Consider the following 16,852-nt stretch of genomic DNA (forward strand, 5'->3'; position numbering starts at 1 on the left):
CCTCAATCCCTGGGCCACAGTTTTGAGAACTGCAGTGCGAAATTACATGAGTGGTGATTTTTGTGGGTGTTACATACTTTGCTAGGCAAGGACAGCGTTTTTAAATTCTCTGTTTTCCTTCCTATTCTGTGTCCGACCCCCAGCAGCACTAACAGCAGAGCTCTGCTGAAGCAGGTGGAGTGGCAATGTGCTTTTGCCACGTGACAATCTGGCCCTTCTGATTTTCTCCTTCCTATTTCTCCCGCACTGCCTAAAAATGAGCTCTTTCTACTCCAGCACTGCACATCAGTGGGTAGCAATTACGATCACGGGGCTGGCAGACTGCTGTTCCGCCTTACCTCATGGAGTATGGATTTTTGCTTGGCACGGCTTGCCACCGCCGTGACGTAGCTGGAGGTCAGCCTGCTGATCCAGAACGCGTTGCATGGGCAGCTGAGACCCTGGGGCTCAGGATGCCCGACCAGAAAGTATTACGTGTAATTTCTGCATCACATTCACACAGAGACTTCTCTGCTTTTCTGTACCGCAGGCCCGTCCAAAGTACTTGAACTGTATTGCAATCAGCTGCTTCTTCCTTGCTGCGAAGACCATTGAGGAAGATGAGGTAATTTTTTTGTTCTTACTACCTTAGCATTATCTGAATAGATACTCTTCCAGTCCTGCCTTTGCTTGCACATCGTGGCTGACGCTTGCCAGGACAGGAATGAAGCCTTTTGTGTGATTTCTCTAATGATCGGTTCTCTTGTTTTTTCTTTGTGTTGGCTTTTGCAGAGGATTCCAGTACTGAAGGTGTTGGCTCGGGACAGCTTTTGTGGTTGTTCTCCAGCTGAAATTCGCAGAATGGAGAAGATTATCCTGGATAAACTGAACTGGGATCTTCACATGGCAACGCCACTGGATTTCCTTCATATTGTAAGTCAGGGGCTATTTACGTTCTTTCTGGTGTCTGTCCGTGTAAATAAGGTACCTAGACAAAAACTCTACCTGTAGGGGAGCAAAGACCTCAAGATGTGTGTTTGTAATTCCTCCATACGAGTGGTTTCGGAAAGAAAAAGCCTTGCCAAAGAATTTCAGAGGAGACTTGCGACACTTGGGGTGCAATTTCCAAAACATGGGCCTGCCATCTGACCTGTTTTGAGGCACATTAAGCCACACGCTAAGACTCACAGCTCCTGAAAACCTTGCCCCCAAGTCTTAATTGCTAGTGGGTTTGCTCATAGCTAAACGCCAGGCAGCACGAAAACAGTAAGTACAACCATGGAGAATGCACTGATGCTCGGCAACGGGTGGGCTCTGTGCCTGCCACAGAAAGGCACGGCCAGAGATTCATGGATAAGACAAAGGGAAGGAAAGCGTCCCGAGTTCTCTGTTGAATTTCATCCTCTCTGCTTGTTTGAGCAGGAGTTTTTGTCTAGGACACCAGAACTGCCAAACCTGTGTTGTTGACAGAGAAGGGTGGAAGGGGATAGCCTTTTGCAGAGCCCCACGAAGCCTGGTCCCCAGGCAGATGATATGTACGATAGCAGGTCCCGCCAGAAAGGCTGCACCAAGCTGTTGGTGGGTTCAACTTTTTTTTTTTTCCCCCCACGGCATGGAAATTGCCTTGAAGGTTAAGCTGGAGGATCCTTGCGCGTCAAAGACATGTCGCATGCCGTTCTCGAGGTCTGACCTGGCTTTGCCTGTGGGGTTGCCTGTCGGTGACGCCAGCTGCCTCATGTGCTTGTTTCCCCCCCCAGTTCCACGCGGTTGCGGTGTCCAACAGGCCTCAGCTACTGACCATCCTGCCCAAGCTGAGTCCCTCTCAGCACGTGGCGGCGCTCACCAAGCAGCTGCTGCACTGCATGGCCTGTTACCAGCTGCTGCAGTTCAAGGGCTCCATGCTGGCGCTGGCCATCGTCAGCCTGGAGCTGGAGAAGCTGCTCCCCGACTGGCTGGCTCTCATCATCGAGCTGCTCCAGAAGGCACAGGTGAGGGGGTGCCGGCACCACACGCTGCAGCAGGGAGGGACCGGGAGCCGCAGAAGGCTGCGTCTTGCTCAGTACTCCAGTGATCCAAGCCACCCGGGGCTTTCAGATCCCTACCTGCTGATCTCTGCCTGCAGTTACGCTTTTGCGAGGGTGGTTGTGCTTCAGCCTGAAGGGACAGTTTGTTGGGACGGTTCTGCAAAGTCTTGATCTTGACTGCATCCAGTAGGTGACAAAGGCAGGAGGTGTGTGCCCTGATGTGTACGGGCTCCCTCTGCACCAGGGAGAAAATCCTAGTTAGCCGCTCAGCCATTCATTCTAAGCATACGGGGTCGTCTGACAGGTACTGGAAAGACAAAACACTCAAGGTGCTAAAAATACGCAGTGAAACCTTTTAATATCTGACAGGTGTTTTTTCCCCCCACTATTCCCATGAGGTGTAAGAAGGAGCAGGGTTGCATATCTTATGAAGTCAGCGTGTTGGGGGTCTTTTTCGTCCTTTATCACTTACTTTCTCCTGCATCCAGCATATCATTGAGAAGCGAGGTGCACGGGTGGCGGTGTGTTCAGAGCCCTAGCCCTGCCCTGGCTGACAGCCTCTTCTCTCCGTGGCGGTGTCCTGCAATGCCGGTATCTTTGCTTGTCTTCCCACTCCAGATGGATAGCTCGCAGCTGATCCACTGCCGGGAGCTTGTGGCACATCACCTTTCCACTCTGCAGTCTTCTCTGCTGCCCAATTCTGTATATGTCTACAGTCCCCTCCAGCATACCCTGGTGACCTGTAACAGAGGAGTGTACAAATGCCAGCCCTCCTCTGTCCCAGGGCCAGGTTTCTCCAAGGACAACGGCAGGCCAGAAGTGCCAGTCACAGGTACAGCCGCGCTCTACCAGCGTCTGCCAGCTCCCAGCGGTTGCAAGCAAGCCTCTGCCAAGCGTAAAGTGGAAGAGATGGAAGTGGACGACTTCTATGATGGTATCAAGCGTCTCTACAACGAAGACATAGCTCCAGAGGTAGTGGCTCTTGAAAACATGGGCTCTGTTTGTGGCGCTGATGTCTCAAGGCAGGAGGGCAACGTTTCCCCTTGTCCACCTTTACAGCCAGTGTCTGTTATGTAGCTGTGAGTGCACACCACCGGCTCCACCATAGCTACGCTAGAAACCACACAGAACCTGGCATCCTGTGTTCTCAGTGGGGGGAGAAGGGGCCATACCTTGTCAGGCTGAACTGAAGGGAGCCAAAAAACAGAAAAAAAAAATCCCAACCCTTTTTTGAATTTTTTTCTTGTGCGGCTAATTATAGTTCCACTATTTAAGCACTTAAAAACACAAAAAAGAATAAAAATCTAAAAAAAGACCCAAAAACCAAACAAAAAAAGTAGCAAAAAATTGTTTCTTTCTAGTGTTGTCAGTTCCACTGTTTTTCTGCTCCTGTGTATTGTAACCCATTCTCCATGTCCAAGAGCTCACATCAGTTGTGCAGAGTTGTTCCAGGTTTCCCAGCCAACTAACACCTCTCTGATCCGATTTCCGTCGGCTCCTTGCTCTTTCTGCTTGCTCCTCTTTTAATTCTCAGCAAGTCTCGTGCATGATGTTCTGTACTACCTGACCTTCACGACAGCTTTCTTTTTCCTTTCGAAAGAAAAAGATCTTTTTTGTTTTGTTAGCACTTTGGTGTTTAAATGTGATAATATTTAAAAACTGGATTTAAATAAAAGGTTAGTCAGGAAAAAACCAAAAACAAACACTTGCAAGCTGCTCCACACTTAAGTAATAACCACAGGAGTATGAACGTACTCTAGAAGAACACGAGGGCAGCTGGCCACTGTGCTCTGTACCTTACACAGAGACTTCTCCAAGTTAAAACAGTTTGTGTTTTCAAACACAGAAAGCAGTTAATGGGTTTTGTATCACTTGAACAAAACTGGTAGTTTTTTTCTCGTTTGCACCAAGAAGTGTTGCAACTCAGTGTGGATTTTCACCAACGCTTGACTCCCTACGTCAAGCATAAACCTTCAATTCTGCAGAGTCTGTTTTTTTCCCATATGTTTATAAGCTTAGCATGTGACCAGCACTGCTCAGTGAGGTGCTGGGGTGGCTGCGTACGCCTGAGGTTTGAAAGGTGTGTAATTATCAGCCAGAAAACCAAAACAAAAGACCCTAACCCTCAAGTTTTGTGTTCCTGTAACTTCTAACCAAGAGTTAAACCTTTAAAAACTTGTCTCTTAAATGTTACACCTCTGTTTCTCAGAATGACCTGTCCCAATTGTAAGCTCTCTCCACAGCCCTGAGGAAGGTATCGTATTTGGAGCCATTGTACTGATGAAAGCCTTCTGGTAGCAATAAAGAAAGTTGTCCTGGATTCCGAGTCTTGTTTTGTGCTTTTCACCTGAGTCCAGGATCAGCTTTACCCGGAAGCTGCAAGGGAGCCAGACCTGTGAGAAAGTCGCTTTAGGGGTGCTGGGCAGCTGGGGTGCCAGGGGAGTTGCATGACAAACTCATTGCTTCTACAGCCGTTCCAGCTCTAGCCCCAGCTCTGGAGCTTCTCATGCCCTCTTCAGTCACCAGGTGGTTCCCCTTCCAGGCTGAGTACAGGCGCTCGGTGCACAGCTGGGACACTGCTTCATCTCACCTGTCTTGGAACCGTATTTCCTTTTTGATACTCTGAAAGCCCCATTGAAGAGTCAAGTTTCCCATACCCAGGCTGGCTGTAGATTCCTGCTCACCTGACATCCCTCCCACTGAAAGTCACATTTGATAATGAAAAGGTTCATACAGACTTCATTTCTGCTCTTTTCTGTAAACTCATAGATTACAGAATAGATTCTGTTCTGTAATCTCACCTTCTTCCCGGCTGGCTTTGATCTCGTGCACTTCAGGAGGAGCCGGCCCCTCCTGCCTCATGTCTTCTGAGGTGCCATCCTTTTTGTTGTATGCAGTCCACTGTGACCAAATTTTCTTCAGCTTCAGCTCTCTTCCTACCCACGTCCTGGAAACCACCTCCTGAGGCCGCATTTCTCAAAGGGGAGGTGCACCTTCCTTCCCTTCCCGTCATCCGTATGGTATAACCAGTCCCTGACCTCTTCTCTCTCCCCGCTGCTTAGTTATCTCCAGCCAGGCTGCTCTGCAGTCTCAGGGCTTCCTTGCAAACCCCTAGGTCACAGAATACCCCATCGCTGCAGGACTTCCAAGATACTGGTGCTCACTACTTCAAACCCACTTCAAAGCACACATCTTTTTCAGTTAAATTACACAGTATAACAGCTCTAAATAAAAATAACTGCCCTGATTTCCAACACTAGATATAACAACATGAGCACAGGAAAGATTAGAGCCAGGTAATTTTCACACCCCTTGACAGCCAAGCCAGGCACCCGCGGTTTCTGCACAGAAGGGAGCCTGTGTGTGCGCTTGTGCTTGCTGCATGCGAGCAGCAAAGTGATCCAGCTTATCCTGAAGGGAGCAGTTGCTAAGAGCTCCGGCTGCGTATGGAGTCAGAGAGAGGTGAGCCAGAGCTCTCTTAACTCTTCTGACGATATCAGCCTGCACAATACAAAACCGTGGAGAGAGTTTTGTGGGACTACAGCTTATTTCAGTTAGCTTCCAATGGTGTGAGATGGAGGGGGGGGGGGGGGGGGGAGAAGAGAAGATGGGGACTAAAGTGCCATGGCATCGTCATCCCACAGCAATAAATCTAAGCCTCACCTTCCATGGGCTTGTCCCCCTCCACACACTCCTTCCCTCCCAGCTGAAAGGACGCATTCCCCCTTACCCATTCGGCAGCACCAGCACGCAGGCACTGGTGAGGATTACGGCCCAAACCCTGTTGCAGATGCGCACAAGGAGAGGAGTTGGCACGGGGCTGAGAAAAGGAAGGTGTTTGCCTGTGCCAGCTGGCAGGGGCCTGGCTGGAACAGAAGGGAAGGAAGCTGGACTTAAGGGGAGAGATTTAGGTGCTGCTGGAGCATTTCTCTAACAGATGTGCTGCAGCCATGGCTGCGAGTCGCTTTGTGAGAAGGTAAGAGCTTTCCTTCTCACCGTTTTCTCCTCCCCAAAAGCGACAGGACACGAGCAGGTCCTGCGCTGCCCTGCGCCAGGCACAGCCCCAGCTCGCGCCAGCCCTGCCAGAAGAGCTCTGCGGTGACTGAGCTAGCTGCTGGGCTTGCCTCAGCCCCAGGCGCACCAGAGGAGAGGAGCCTCTTTTTTGTTGTTGTCGCTTTGGGGAAAAGCAATAACTTCGTTCTTTTGCAGCAAAGGGGCAGGGGGGTAGCGCTCTAGTGAGAAGCAGCTTGTCAGAGTCACAAAGTTAATTTTACAGTATCATCAACTGCCTTCAGAACTGTGCTCAATAAACACAGCGTTACTTCTGGCTCTCCCTGTATTAAAGTGCAACAGTGGGAAGGGTCACTGCCCAGAAACCTTCCCAGCCTTCCTGTGCTGCACAAAGCTGGCCAAGCCGCAGCCCCAACTCAGCATGCGCCTGCGAGGCAAATACCCAGAGAGGCAGGACTCCAAACCTCCCTGGCTGCCAAGGGAGCTTTCATGCTCCCGAGTCCCGAACACACAAGCACTCCCCTAGCCCCAGTTTGAGCAGATGGCCTTTTTATTTTGTTGACACTATGCACAAATCCACACTGATTATCTTTTGCCCAAACACGGGCAACTCCACCAACAAAAAACAAGGTTCAGACAGAAAAAACCTGGCCCCCATTTGGAAGACCTACCTCTGCAGGGTCCTGCTGACACGCTGCTGCCTGGCTGTCCTCGCATAGGCCCTAGGACACTTGTGGGCCAGCTCTCTGGCCGTGTTGCCCAGCAGCATCCTGTTGCCTTTTGCTCTTCTGGATGCAAAAGGAAATACCCAGTCGCTGCAACTGCAAACGCCCCCCCTCAACTTGTCTCTTTTCTTCCTCTCTACCTCTGCTGTGAACACACTAGTTTTCAACAAACCCTTTCAACCCACCACCACGTATGGAATGCATCCACTAAGGAAACGCCCAGTCGTGCCCATGGTACCTTGATACGCCCAAGAGCCTGGCTGCACCATCGAGGTGCGCGGATGCAGCAGGGTACAGAGGATTAACTTTCAAAACCACCCATGCCCCGAGTGCAGGTGCCCAGCTCTGCTGTGAGCCATGGGCAACAGAAGCAGACTTAATGCACCAGCTTACCCCACCCACCCTGGTGTCAACTTGGCCATGGGAGAGTTGTGTTTCGGGGCCTGGCCAGCCTGGGTCTCAGAGGCCAGGGCTGGCATGCCAGCCTCCCCCAGGCACCGCAGCAATGTCACCAGGTGGCCTTCAGCTTTGCAGCTCTCCTCCTGCTGCTGGTGCTGCAGCCACCTGTGTCCCAGGCCAGCTGGGGCCAGTAAGGAGCCCAGGGAACACAGGTCTGCATTGCTGGCTGCACTGGTGTGCAGATTTACAGTGTTTTGTGCCTAAAAAGGTGACGCTCAAAGACAGGCTTGCCTTTGAAAATGAGGCACATCCCAGCAAGATCAGCTGCCCCATGAAGCAAGGTCCAGCTGACTGGGAAATAACCTGCATTGCCAGAGAGAAAAAACATTTCCCCCTTCCCACATTTCCTCCCCACAAAAACAACCCCACGTGATGACACAGTCCAAATGTGGCCCCTACCCATACCCTTGCCTCACTACTACGGTAGCAGGCTGACTTGTAATGCTGTTCCTGCTGTCAGAACACGGGACTGTCCTGGAGCGCTGCCAGGGCTCCCTGCTCCTGTTACCCACAGGAGAATATACCCCGATGCCCATGACTCCTTGTGTTCATATAGCTTTCCCACAGGCTTCATAGCACCCCAATGTTTCATGCCGCAGACCTGCTGAAGATGCTGAGCACAGGGTCTGCCCGCTCTAGCAGGGGCCCGGAGCAGCCAAGGCAGGAGTCCAGCAGCGTACACGGGTCAGGTGAATGGCTGGCCGGAAGGGAAACCAGTTTCAAACCGCAGGCTTAGTTCCCTGCTGCCTCATCTCCCTCATGAGCACGGGGATAAAACCATTGCACTCATAAAACCACACACGTTATTACTCAGCACAGTCCCCCAAAACCCAGGGAGCACCTGAGTGCGTGGCAGCCATGTTTTACCAGAGCACTGCTACTTGTTCCAAATGCCTTCTAGCAATGATCCCAGCTCACCTTTACATGCTGAGCCACTGTTACTCTCTGCAATACCCTATCTTCCCTTAATGCCCCAGAAGGGTTTGCTTGGAAGACATGACAGCAGTAACCTCTCTGCAATTTTCTCCACAACACTGCCTCAGAGAGGCACTGATACATCTCCTTCACCCTACTTAGTCTGGGGGACCATTCATGAAGTATTTACCTCTTACACAAGACCTGCAGGTAGATGAACATGGGGGAGATGCTCATTCCTCGAGTGGGTGGTAGGGCAACACCTCAGTCCCCCTGGCCGGCATACTGTGACTCAGCCTCAGCCCACGGTGGCTGACAGCAGCACGGCACTGCACCCCCCCGCTTGTGCCATGGGGCACGTCCAACCTGGAAGCTGTTCCTAGCTCTGGGTTTTGCGAGTTTCTTAAAGTTCATTTTTTACTCTCCAGCAGTGACAGGAGGGTTCAAGGCCACAAGCATGATTTTAAACTTGGGCACCCGCTCACTCTTGTGGATGAAGCAGCTTTCCCAGCTCTGCTGGGGACATTTGGTGACAGCGAGCAACAAATAACCTCTCTGGGCTGCCCAACAACAGGTTTCACACTGCTGTCCCCTCCCAATGCTGACACCTCTTCCCCCAACAGCTGCACCTGACGGAGGAAGCGAGCCAAAGGGCACATCACCATCCCTTTCCCCCAGCACCGAGGCAAGTGAAAGCCTCAGCAACATTCCCTCAGCTCAGCTCCCATCCCCTTGTCCAACACGCATCTTGCTAGAAACACCCCTTGCAGTGCCCATACATGCTTTCTGTTCTCCGATCCCCTCCCTCTGCCCCAGTATCCACCACCACCACATTATGGATGTCACATGTTTCACTCTGTTCCCCCTCTCCCTTAAAATTCCTTATGGCTCTGTTCACCATGAATTTACCTTTTAAAAACAAACCAACCCAGCCCAAAACCTTCTGCTGATACCATCTGCCTCAACAACCTGGGGCAACAAATTCCAGAAGTTTACTACCTGCTCTGTAAGAAAGTTACTCCATGTTTTGAGCTGATTTCCATCTAGCCGAGTGCCCTTCTTGTTCTAGTCGTGCCGATAAGGTAACTAGCAGGTTGGCATCCATCGCCATCACAACTTAGTGGACTTTGTAACAGAAGCACAAATAAATTTAGGCTGGAAGGGACCTCTAGAGGACATCTGCTGCAACCTCCAGCTCACAGCAGGGCTGATCCTCCCTCTCATCTCAGCCATTCCCTCTCCAAACTGAGGCCTCCAAGCCTTTGCGGTCTCACCTGGCAGGCTGCTCCTCCATCCCATTTATCATTAGTGCCTTTCTCTAACTCCACTATGTCCTTCTGGAGACATGAAGTCCAGAGCTGCATGCAGGACTCAAGGCACCAGCACAGCAAAACTCTAGAGCTGCAAAATAAAGGCAGTTCATATAAGTGTTGGCATTGGGTTTGTGCCTATCTGCTTCTCTTTTATATAAAGCTTTAAAAATATTTCTATTTGGAGTTTAGAAGTCAACCAACAAAAGGGTTTTGCCCCTCTTCAAAGCTTCTTGACTCAGCAGCACTACTGGTGGGTCACACAGCCCCGAGCCCCTCCAGCTGATGAAGGACAACCTCCTCCGGTACAGCCCAGCACTTCCAAAGGGCAGAAGAAATGCCCTAAAAGCAGTGGTCTCGAGAGCTCCTTGAAAAGCCTAGGGCTGACCTGGCGGATGGGTGTCCATCAGGATACTCCTTCAGTGTTGCCAACCTACAGATTTGGTCATGACTTCCTACTGTCACACACAAGGTTTCAGAGTCACAGGGCACACAGCTACATGGGTAAAGCGATGGGGTTAGTAGCACTTCATAGCCTCTCTTCAGGTACAGGGTAAAAAAAACCACCCCAGCACCACCTAGTTTTTTTTCCTCTTACTTGCAGTAAATGATGCCCATGACTGAGCGTGGGTCCTAAACCACTGTTGTCAGCACAACGTGGGTGACCTGACACAAGGTAGAGCCCAGCAGAATAGCTCTGTGCCCATCCATGATAGTGGAGTAAATAATAGGAAGTGACTGACTATTTCAAGAGAGAGGCTATAGCGCAGTGATGGGATTTTACAGGCTAGACTCCTACTACCACCAGATAAACCCATACTACGATTTTAAAATGAAAAAAAAAAAAAGTCTAAGAGATGAGAGTAACATAAGGAGAGGATTCCCTCCCTGAAACAGGGGCACTGGGGAGGGCCTCACCACACAGGATGCTGCAGGAGCCATCCTGCAGGTGGGCTGGCCTCTGGGCAAGTAGCCAGTAGGGTATTTTGGCAAGTTGGAGGCTACCATGGAAGGGTTTGCACAGATGAGCCGCAGCAATGCCCCTGGGCCCGAGGTGGTGGTCCCTGACGCTGCAGACTGGCCTAGGCACCAACACTGAAAAAAAAGACACAGCACTCAAACTGGGCGTTTTAATGGGCAAGACATTTTCTCAGTAAACAGTGACCACCTTCACACGCAGAGAGCCCCAGGCCGGAGGTGACACTCGCCTCGCATGAGGCACAGGGCTCAAGGACCAGCGTGCCCCAATCCCGCAGCAGTTCTTGGCGGCAAAGTTAATGACTGATTTCAGAAAATACATGGCTCAACCCATCGCTTTTTGCTAGGTCTGGGTGGCCCGGTGCACAGAGAGCACTGCTGCCTAAGCCCTATCAGAACCAAAAGGATTCCCTCCTGCACGTGGCGCAACTGCTTCCCAGTTAGCAAAGCATCCATCGAGTTTTCCAGAATAAGAGAAGAATTAACACAGGCAAGGTTTAATCCAGCAATATCCTCAAGGCCTCAACCCGTCAGGCATTAGCTACACTGTTTTGTCCTCAGAAGGCTGAACGTGAAATGTTTTCTGGATCTGGCTATCTCGTGGTAAGCACTGGTGGTTAGAGAGCAGACCTCAGCAGGGATCACCTGAGCCCACCAAAGCCTAGAGAGCAGGCTCCGCTTTTGGTATTAATGCAAATTCTGTCCTAAACTACATTAGTGCGAATACTCATATCCCTTCGGTTTGGGCAATGGTCAGCAACTCTATTTACATACCAGGTAAACCATTACAGCATCCGCACAAGGCCAATATTTAATAATCTTTCCAATTGTATCTATGAAGTCACTTGGTTGCAAATGTTTCCAAGATAAACAGTTTTTCTGCCGCTTTAGAAGAACAGTCACCTGGCTGGAGGGAGCTTTAGCGATCTAACCCTGTCACCGAAGAGCGCTGAACAATATTGTGCTTCTAAAAAAAACCCAGCAGATTTCAGCAGAGACCCCTGGCAGCTTGCGCTTCACACACAGCTTGGAAGAGGCAAAACCTAGACCATTTAATAGTACCTTTTCCACGGCAGGTTAAAGGAGGTTAATTCCTTGATTAAGGTTCACAGATGAGAAGAATAAATCACTAGTATTCGGTTCAAAAAAAAGTGCATCACCCCACGTGAAAAACACCCAGAGAGGATCAGGCTGTCTCCTTCCATCCATCCCAAACCAGCTAGAGGTCACTACACACCAAGCTTACAAGCTTTGTTTTTTTACCTGCAAACAATACTTTAGCACTTTTCAAACTTTTTGACTGAATTAACTTCCAAAGTAAACAAGTTATAAAGTTAAACAATTACCCCACATTCAAGATAATTAAAAAAATAATCACTAATTAGGCTTCATGAAAATAAAATGAAGCCCTCAATCTAAGTACAAGTCAGCGCAGCTCAGTTGTGCAAGAAATACCTACTGTGCTCATACAGATGCAGATCAGCCAGAAAATAATAAGGCCTTGACCGTCCAGAACAGGCTCCATCAACGCAACGGTACGCAACATCAGCCTTCTCCACTTCAGGCAACTGCACACTGAAAACAAGAACTCACCTAGGCCTAAGGACTTATTTTCAGCACATGTCAGAGGAGCACAGGACGTACTCGTGATGAAGTTGTGGTATCCCAAGCAGCCAGACTTGATCTTTAGAGGCAGAAATGAAGTCCTCCAGCTACACGCTCACCCTCATCCACAGTCTGTCATTCTATTTGTCATCAGCAACGTGTGCATATTATGGCAAAAGGAAAGAAAATGGGGAGGGAGGAAAAAAAACCAACCAAACCCAAACCCAGTGCCATATCTCACATTATGGCCAAGCTCTCTCCTCCAGCCGTTACCTCTGTCATTTTTGGTAGCCTCAATTCTGTTGGAGATGCGCCGGGAGCAGACAGATCCCGCACAGAGACACACAGCACAGCGCACCCTCAGACGCACAGGTGAAAAACAAAAAGGGAAGGAGAGAAGGGCGGACGTGATGGAAGAATGAGATGGCTCTTCTCCTGGCGGGGCTGCCCGTAGCCGCAGGCTCTTCCAGTGCCCTACTGTCCACTGGGAGAGAGGGTGTGGGGGCTTTGGCAAGATGACGGTTACATAAAGAAGAAGCTACAGAAAAAGAGAAAAACAGAAAAGAAAAGAAACAGAGGTTCAGAATTGAAATGAAAAAGTGAGAGAGAAATAAAAAAAGGAGGAACAACATTTTAAAGGAAGTAAGCCATGAAGGGAAGAGTGCACTGGGGAGGTGTGACATAAACCAACTACACCAGAGAGGCCTGGACCTCTTCAAGACACCGACTGATTTGGAGAACAAGCTCACAACCACCACAAAAAGCGACCGACAAACACCAGCACAAACCTACATCTCAAAGGCACAAAACAACCTGGCGGGAAACCTCGCGTTTCCTCATCCCCTCCTGTCGCACCGTTACGACACGGCAACAGCGAAACAAAGTCAAAGGCCACGCGAAGACCAAAGCGTTTGGGTAAAAATGTATTTCCTCTCCCCACTTCAAGTGTTGGCACTATTTGTGTATGTAACCTAAAGCATATACAAGAAATAATTGAGCTTATGCTATAAAGTTATTATTCAATTTGTAATTCAAAAACTGAAATATTTTAACATCAAATAAAGTGACAATATCTAAGAGATGCATACATATAATTTGCATTAACACTGTATGTAGGTTACACAATTATTTAGTTACAAACATGGGTTATTTTCAAATAGCAAGGTAATAAAGTTCTACATCTATAGTTTAAGGCAATCAGGATATTAAAAATGTATACAAATACAATATTTCTACCGCTGTTCACAGCTTTATTTTCCATTAATTAAAAAAACCCTTCATATTTGTACAGTTCCATGCTGATACACACTGACGAGAGCGTCATGGATATCATATACTGCAAATGCAACCAGGGTCCTCGGAGAAGAGACAAATACGCACTCTTCTAACATCTTAGAAGGGCAAATGGTAACTGGATTCAAATGGACATATCTGATATGTTCACACACAAGAAGACATTTCCGTTCTCACTTGGACATTTCAGGAGAAGCAGAATGAGAGCTACCTGGAGAAGCACTGGTCACGTTAAATAACGACATGCTTAAAGAAAGACACAAAGATACAAATCTCCTTGACGGGATTTCAAGCCGTCAAAAGCACACAGAAGGGGTGACACAAGTTGCAGTTCTCAGGCTGCAGAGGAGCCCAGGGTGGGTGCCAGTCGCTGCCTTCCCCCCCTCCCCGGCAGCACCACACGCCACAGGAGATGCAAGGTGATGCATCTCATGACCATGAGCTCAAAGGGTGCCTTCCTACTTACTGCCCTCCTGGAAAGTAACTGTGCAACCCCAGTGAGGTTTTGGGAGAGCAAACCCTTATTCATCTCTGCCTTTTCGGCTGACTGCCAGACACACGCATGCCCACCCCTACAGAGCAATCACGGCCCCTCTCAGCAACCTGGATTTTGTTTGTTTTCCTATTCTGGGGGTTCGTTCCATGCCCTGGGAACACCATCATCCCAGAAACACACGTTTCAGTGTGCTTTCTTGCTCCTTTATATTGTTCTAAGGTTTGAAATCCACCTTGTCAGGAACATGTAGCATTACCAGCTAGTTATCATTGCTGTCTAACGCACATTAAAGGCTGCAGCGCGTCTCAAGCAAGGCTTCTGCCCATGCAACCGCCTGCCCGCAGTTTCACCAGCTGGCTTGCTAGCTTCAAGCACGCAGAGGTGCTGTGCAGGGTTGTTTTAGCCATTCAACAGGAGCTGGATGTCGTGTTCCCTATGGCTTCTTTTCAACGTCTCGGCAAAAGCAGATTATTGCAGAAAGTTTTAAAGTAGTTTTAACAATGCCACTTGTAAGTGGACTTAAAGACACCCCCCCCCCCCCAAACCACAACTGGTTTCATATCAGTAGTGAGGCAGAAGGGTGAGTCTCTTACTACTGTACTTACATGCAAAGGTGAAAGCACATCCAACTAAATTTGAGTCTATCATTTACTCCATGCAAAATCAGGGGCTACTGTGAAAAAAGGCATAAGTAAAGGAAAGAAAGAAGTGCAGCAGTAACAAGCTAAACATGGCCCAGGGGCTGAAGGAGAAAAAAAGTCATTAACATCTCCTTCGGCAAGAAACCAAACAGCACCTTTAACTTTTGCAAGTTCATGGTTTACTCCCAGTTTCTCCAAAACAGCTTGCTTTTTGCTGGAGAAAGAAACCCAACCAAAAATACATTAATGCACTTGGCCACAGCTTTCTGTCAAAAAAAAAAAAAAAAAAGCTAGACTCAGCTGATTTCCACTGCCAAACATCCCTTGAAGGGCTGTTAAATGAAGCAGGACAAATAAATGTTAAAATTAAGTTTTCTATTTGGCACAAAATGCTGATAATTAAAAGAGGACATGCACCGAGACAGCTGAAGCAAAGCATACCGCCACAAGCATTCAATGATGTGCATGTGATGTGACTGTAAAAAACTCATGCCAAAAAACCCAAACTTCTTCCTTGATAACTCAAGATTTTAAAGCTGGGTTTGCCAGAAGCCACAAGAATCATAGTTTCATTTTTCCAAACGACCCCCTAGCAAACCTATTTAACCTGACAAAAAGTGCATCATGGTTGATAAGACCAGGAGATTAAAAAAAAAAAAAAACAAACCAAAACAACCCCCCAAAAACCAAACAAAAAAACCCAGAAAAGGCTCAACCATATTATTTCCAGCTTATTTATCTCCAATCAGTTTTTGCTGTCCGTCCAAGACATCCTATATAGATATCCTCTTCCCAAAGCCATGTTTAAGCACTGAGAGTTAAAAAGCAAGACGACCCAAAAGCTAACCCCCAAACACATTTCCCAATCCAACACTTCAGAAAAGGTGATAATTCTGCCAGTTTTTTTTTCCCCCAGAGAGGCAAGACATTCCATCCCAGAAACAAGCAAAGAACTGCAGTGCGTGAGACTTAGGTGGAGAGAGTTATTTTTAAGAGTGCTTTAAAGAAAGAAACAGGAGACTACCTAGCTAGGAGCAGTGGAAATGCTGGCTGTACATCAGAAGAAGAGAAAGAAACGCAGAAGTCATAGGGTAAGCATGGCTCGCCACTTCTTGGAAAGGAAGGGAAAGACTCTGTCCGAAAAGCAATGGCATAGAAAATACACATTAAACAAACAGACCAATTTCCACACCACGCTGGCCACAGAGCAAGGCCTGGCTTATGCTAAATACTCTTTGCACGTTCAAGGGACATCTGAATGGGACATTGCCCCTGGGGCAGGAGGGCCGGTGGGGAAAAACTGAGAACGTTACATCCAGGCGCCCTCTCTCCCTTGAAATTCTGGATCCCACAGCTTTGCAAGTCTGTATTTAAGTGCGTGCAGGAACCCTCCTGAAGGCTCTAAGAGGACATCGAAGGCTACGTCTTTGCCTCCCTGCCCAGGCATTTGATTCCCTAAGGGCTGCTAAGCCTTACTAAGATGATGCACATTGGAAACCAGGTACTATTTTAAATGAGGTTTCAAAGGTTGTTTCAAAGGTTATGGTCAGGCAAGTAATACATAGAAAGCAGTAATGAGAAATGGTCCTTCTCCCAGGCACCTGCAGCGCCGTGTGGTTCCCACCGCAGCATTCAGCTGGTAGCTACTACACTGAACTGGAAGGGTGGCTGTAAAAATATGCCAGCACATGACAATAAATCCAAGCCAACTAGTATGATCAAGTCAGACAACAAAAACAGGAACTACTAAAAAATATCATGCAAATGTAATGGCATGCAAGGTCAGTCAAACTTTTGTTATCTACACACACATACCCACCTCCCTCTCCCCCAACAGCGGGACTCCTATTGCTCTAACACCCTAGCTATTGAAGGAATATGGGTCGGACTAAACTCCAGGGTTTAGCCACGCCGCGGACTGGGCTGTGACCCTGGTACAGCAGTAATTCCCTGAGGCTGGTTTCTGCGGACCCAGGGACCTCTTCAGCACAGGGCTATTGCAGCCAGCCCGCTGAGAGCTGGGTAGGCCAGCAGTGCTGAGGACCTGATCCAGTCAACAATGCTCACCTGAGCTGCTGACGTCCAGCCCTGACTGTCAGTTCAAATTTGGGGCCAAGAATGATTTACTGCTGCTGGTTTTCATGAGAAAAATTCATGTTATTATTACCTTGCCCCTCCACCCACCCCTGAACTTCCAGTTGCATACAGTCCTGCACCCAATCCTTCTTCCTTCTTGTTCCCACTGTGTTATTAGATGAGTTAATAGTTATTTATGTTAAAAACAGAAAAAAAGAAAAAAAAAGAAAAAAGAAAACAGATGGCATAGACACATTACTGCAAAAGCAGGTGAATGCAGGAACATCCTTGGCTTGACAGGCTTTATGTGAAGCTTGCACTGCAAGTTAAAAAAAAGAAC

The 16,852-nt window shown here is 48.5% G+C and overlaps 2 protein-coding genes across 7 annotated transcripts in view; one reads left to right on the plus strand and one right to left on the minus strand.

Annotated features, from left to right (window-relative positions):
* Positions 1-4,323, plus strand: part of CCNI (cyclin I) — a 35,116-nt gene extending 30,793 nt beyond the window's left edge. Inside the window, exons 4-7 of the mRNA XM_075501301.1 lie at positions 530-604; positions 772-912; positions 1,737-1,967; positions 2,622-4,323. Of these exons, the coding sequence (XP_075357416.1) occupies positions 530-604; positions 772-912; positions 1,737-1,967; positions 2,622-3,080 (906 nt within the window). The 3' untranslated portion in view covers positions 3,081-4,323. The remainder of the gene's footprint in view (positions 1-529; positions 605-771; positions 913-1,736; positions 1,968-2,621) is intronic.
* Positions 1-16,852, minus strand: part of SEPTIN11 (septin 11) — a 71,929-nt gene that overhangs the window by 1,495 nt on the left and 53,582 nt on the right. Inside the window, exon 10 of one of the 6 annotated variants that reach the window (XM_075501298.1) lies at positions 12,514-12,544. The exons of 3 other annotated variants lie outside the window; for them this stretch is intronic. In XM_075501298.1, coding sequence (XP_075357413.1) covers positions 12,529-12,544 — 16 coding nt within the window. In that variant the 3' untranslated portion in view covers positions 12,514-12,528. Of the gene's footprint in view, positions 1-12,513; positions 12,545-12,916; positions 16,832-16,852 lie in introns of those variants that run through there. 2 more of the 6 variants (XM_075501299.1, XM_075501297.1) reach the window with 2 other exon arrangements.

The sequence above is a fragment of the Mycteria americana genome, chromosome 4 (genome assembly GCF_035582795.1).
Source record: "Mycteria americana isolate JAX WOST 10 ecotype Jacksonville Zoo and Gardens chromosome 4, USCA_MyAme_1.0, whole genome shotgun sequence".
NCBI lineage: Eukaryota > Metazoa > Chordata > Aves > Ciconiiformes > Ciconiidae > Mycteria > Mycteria americana.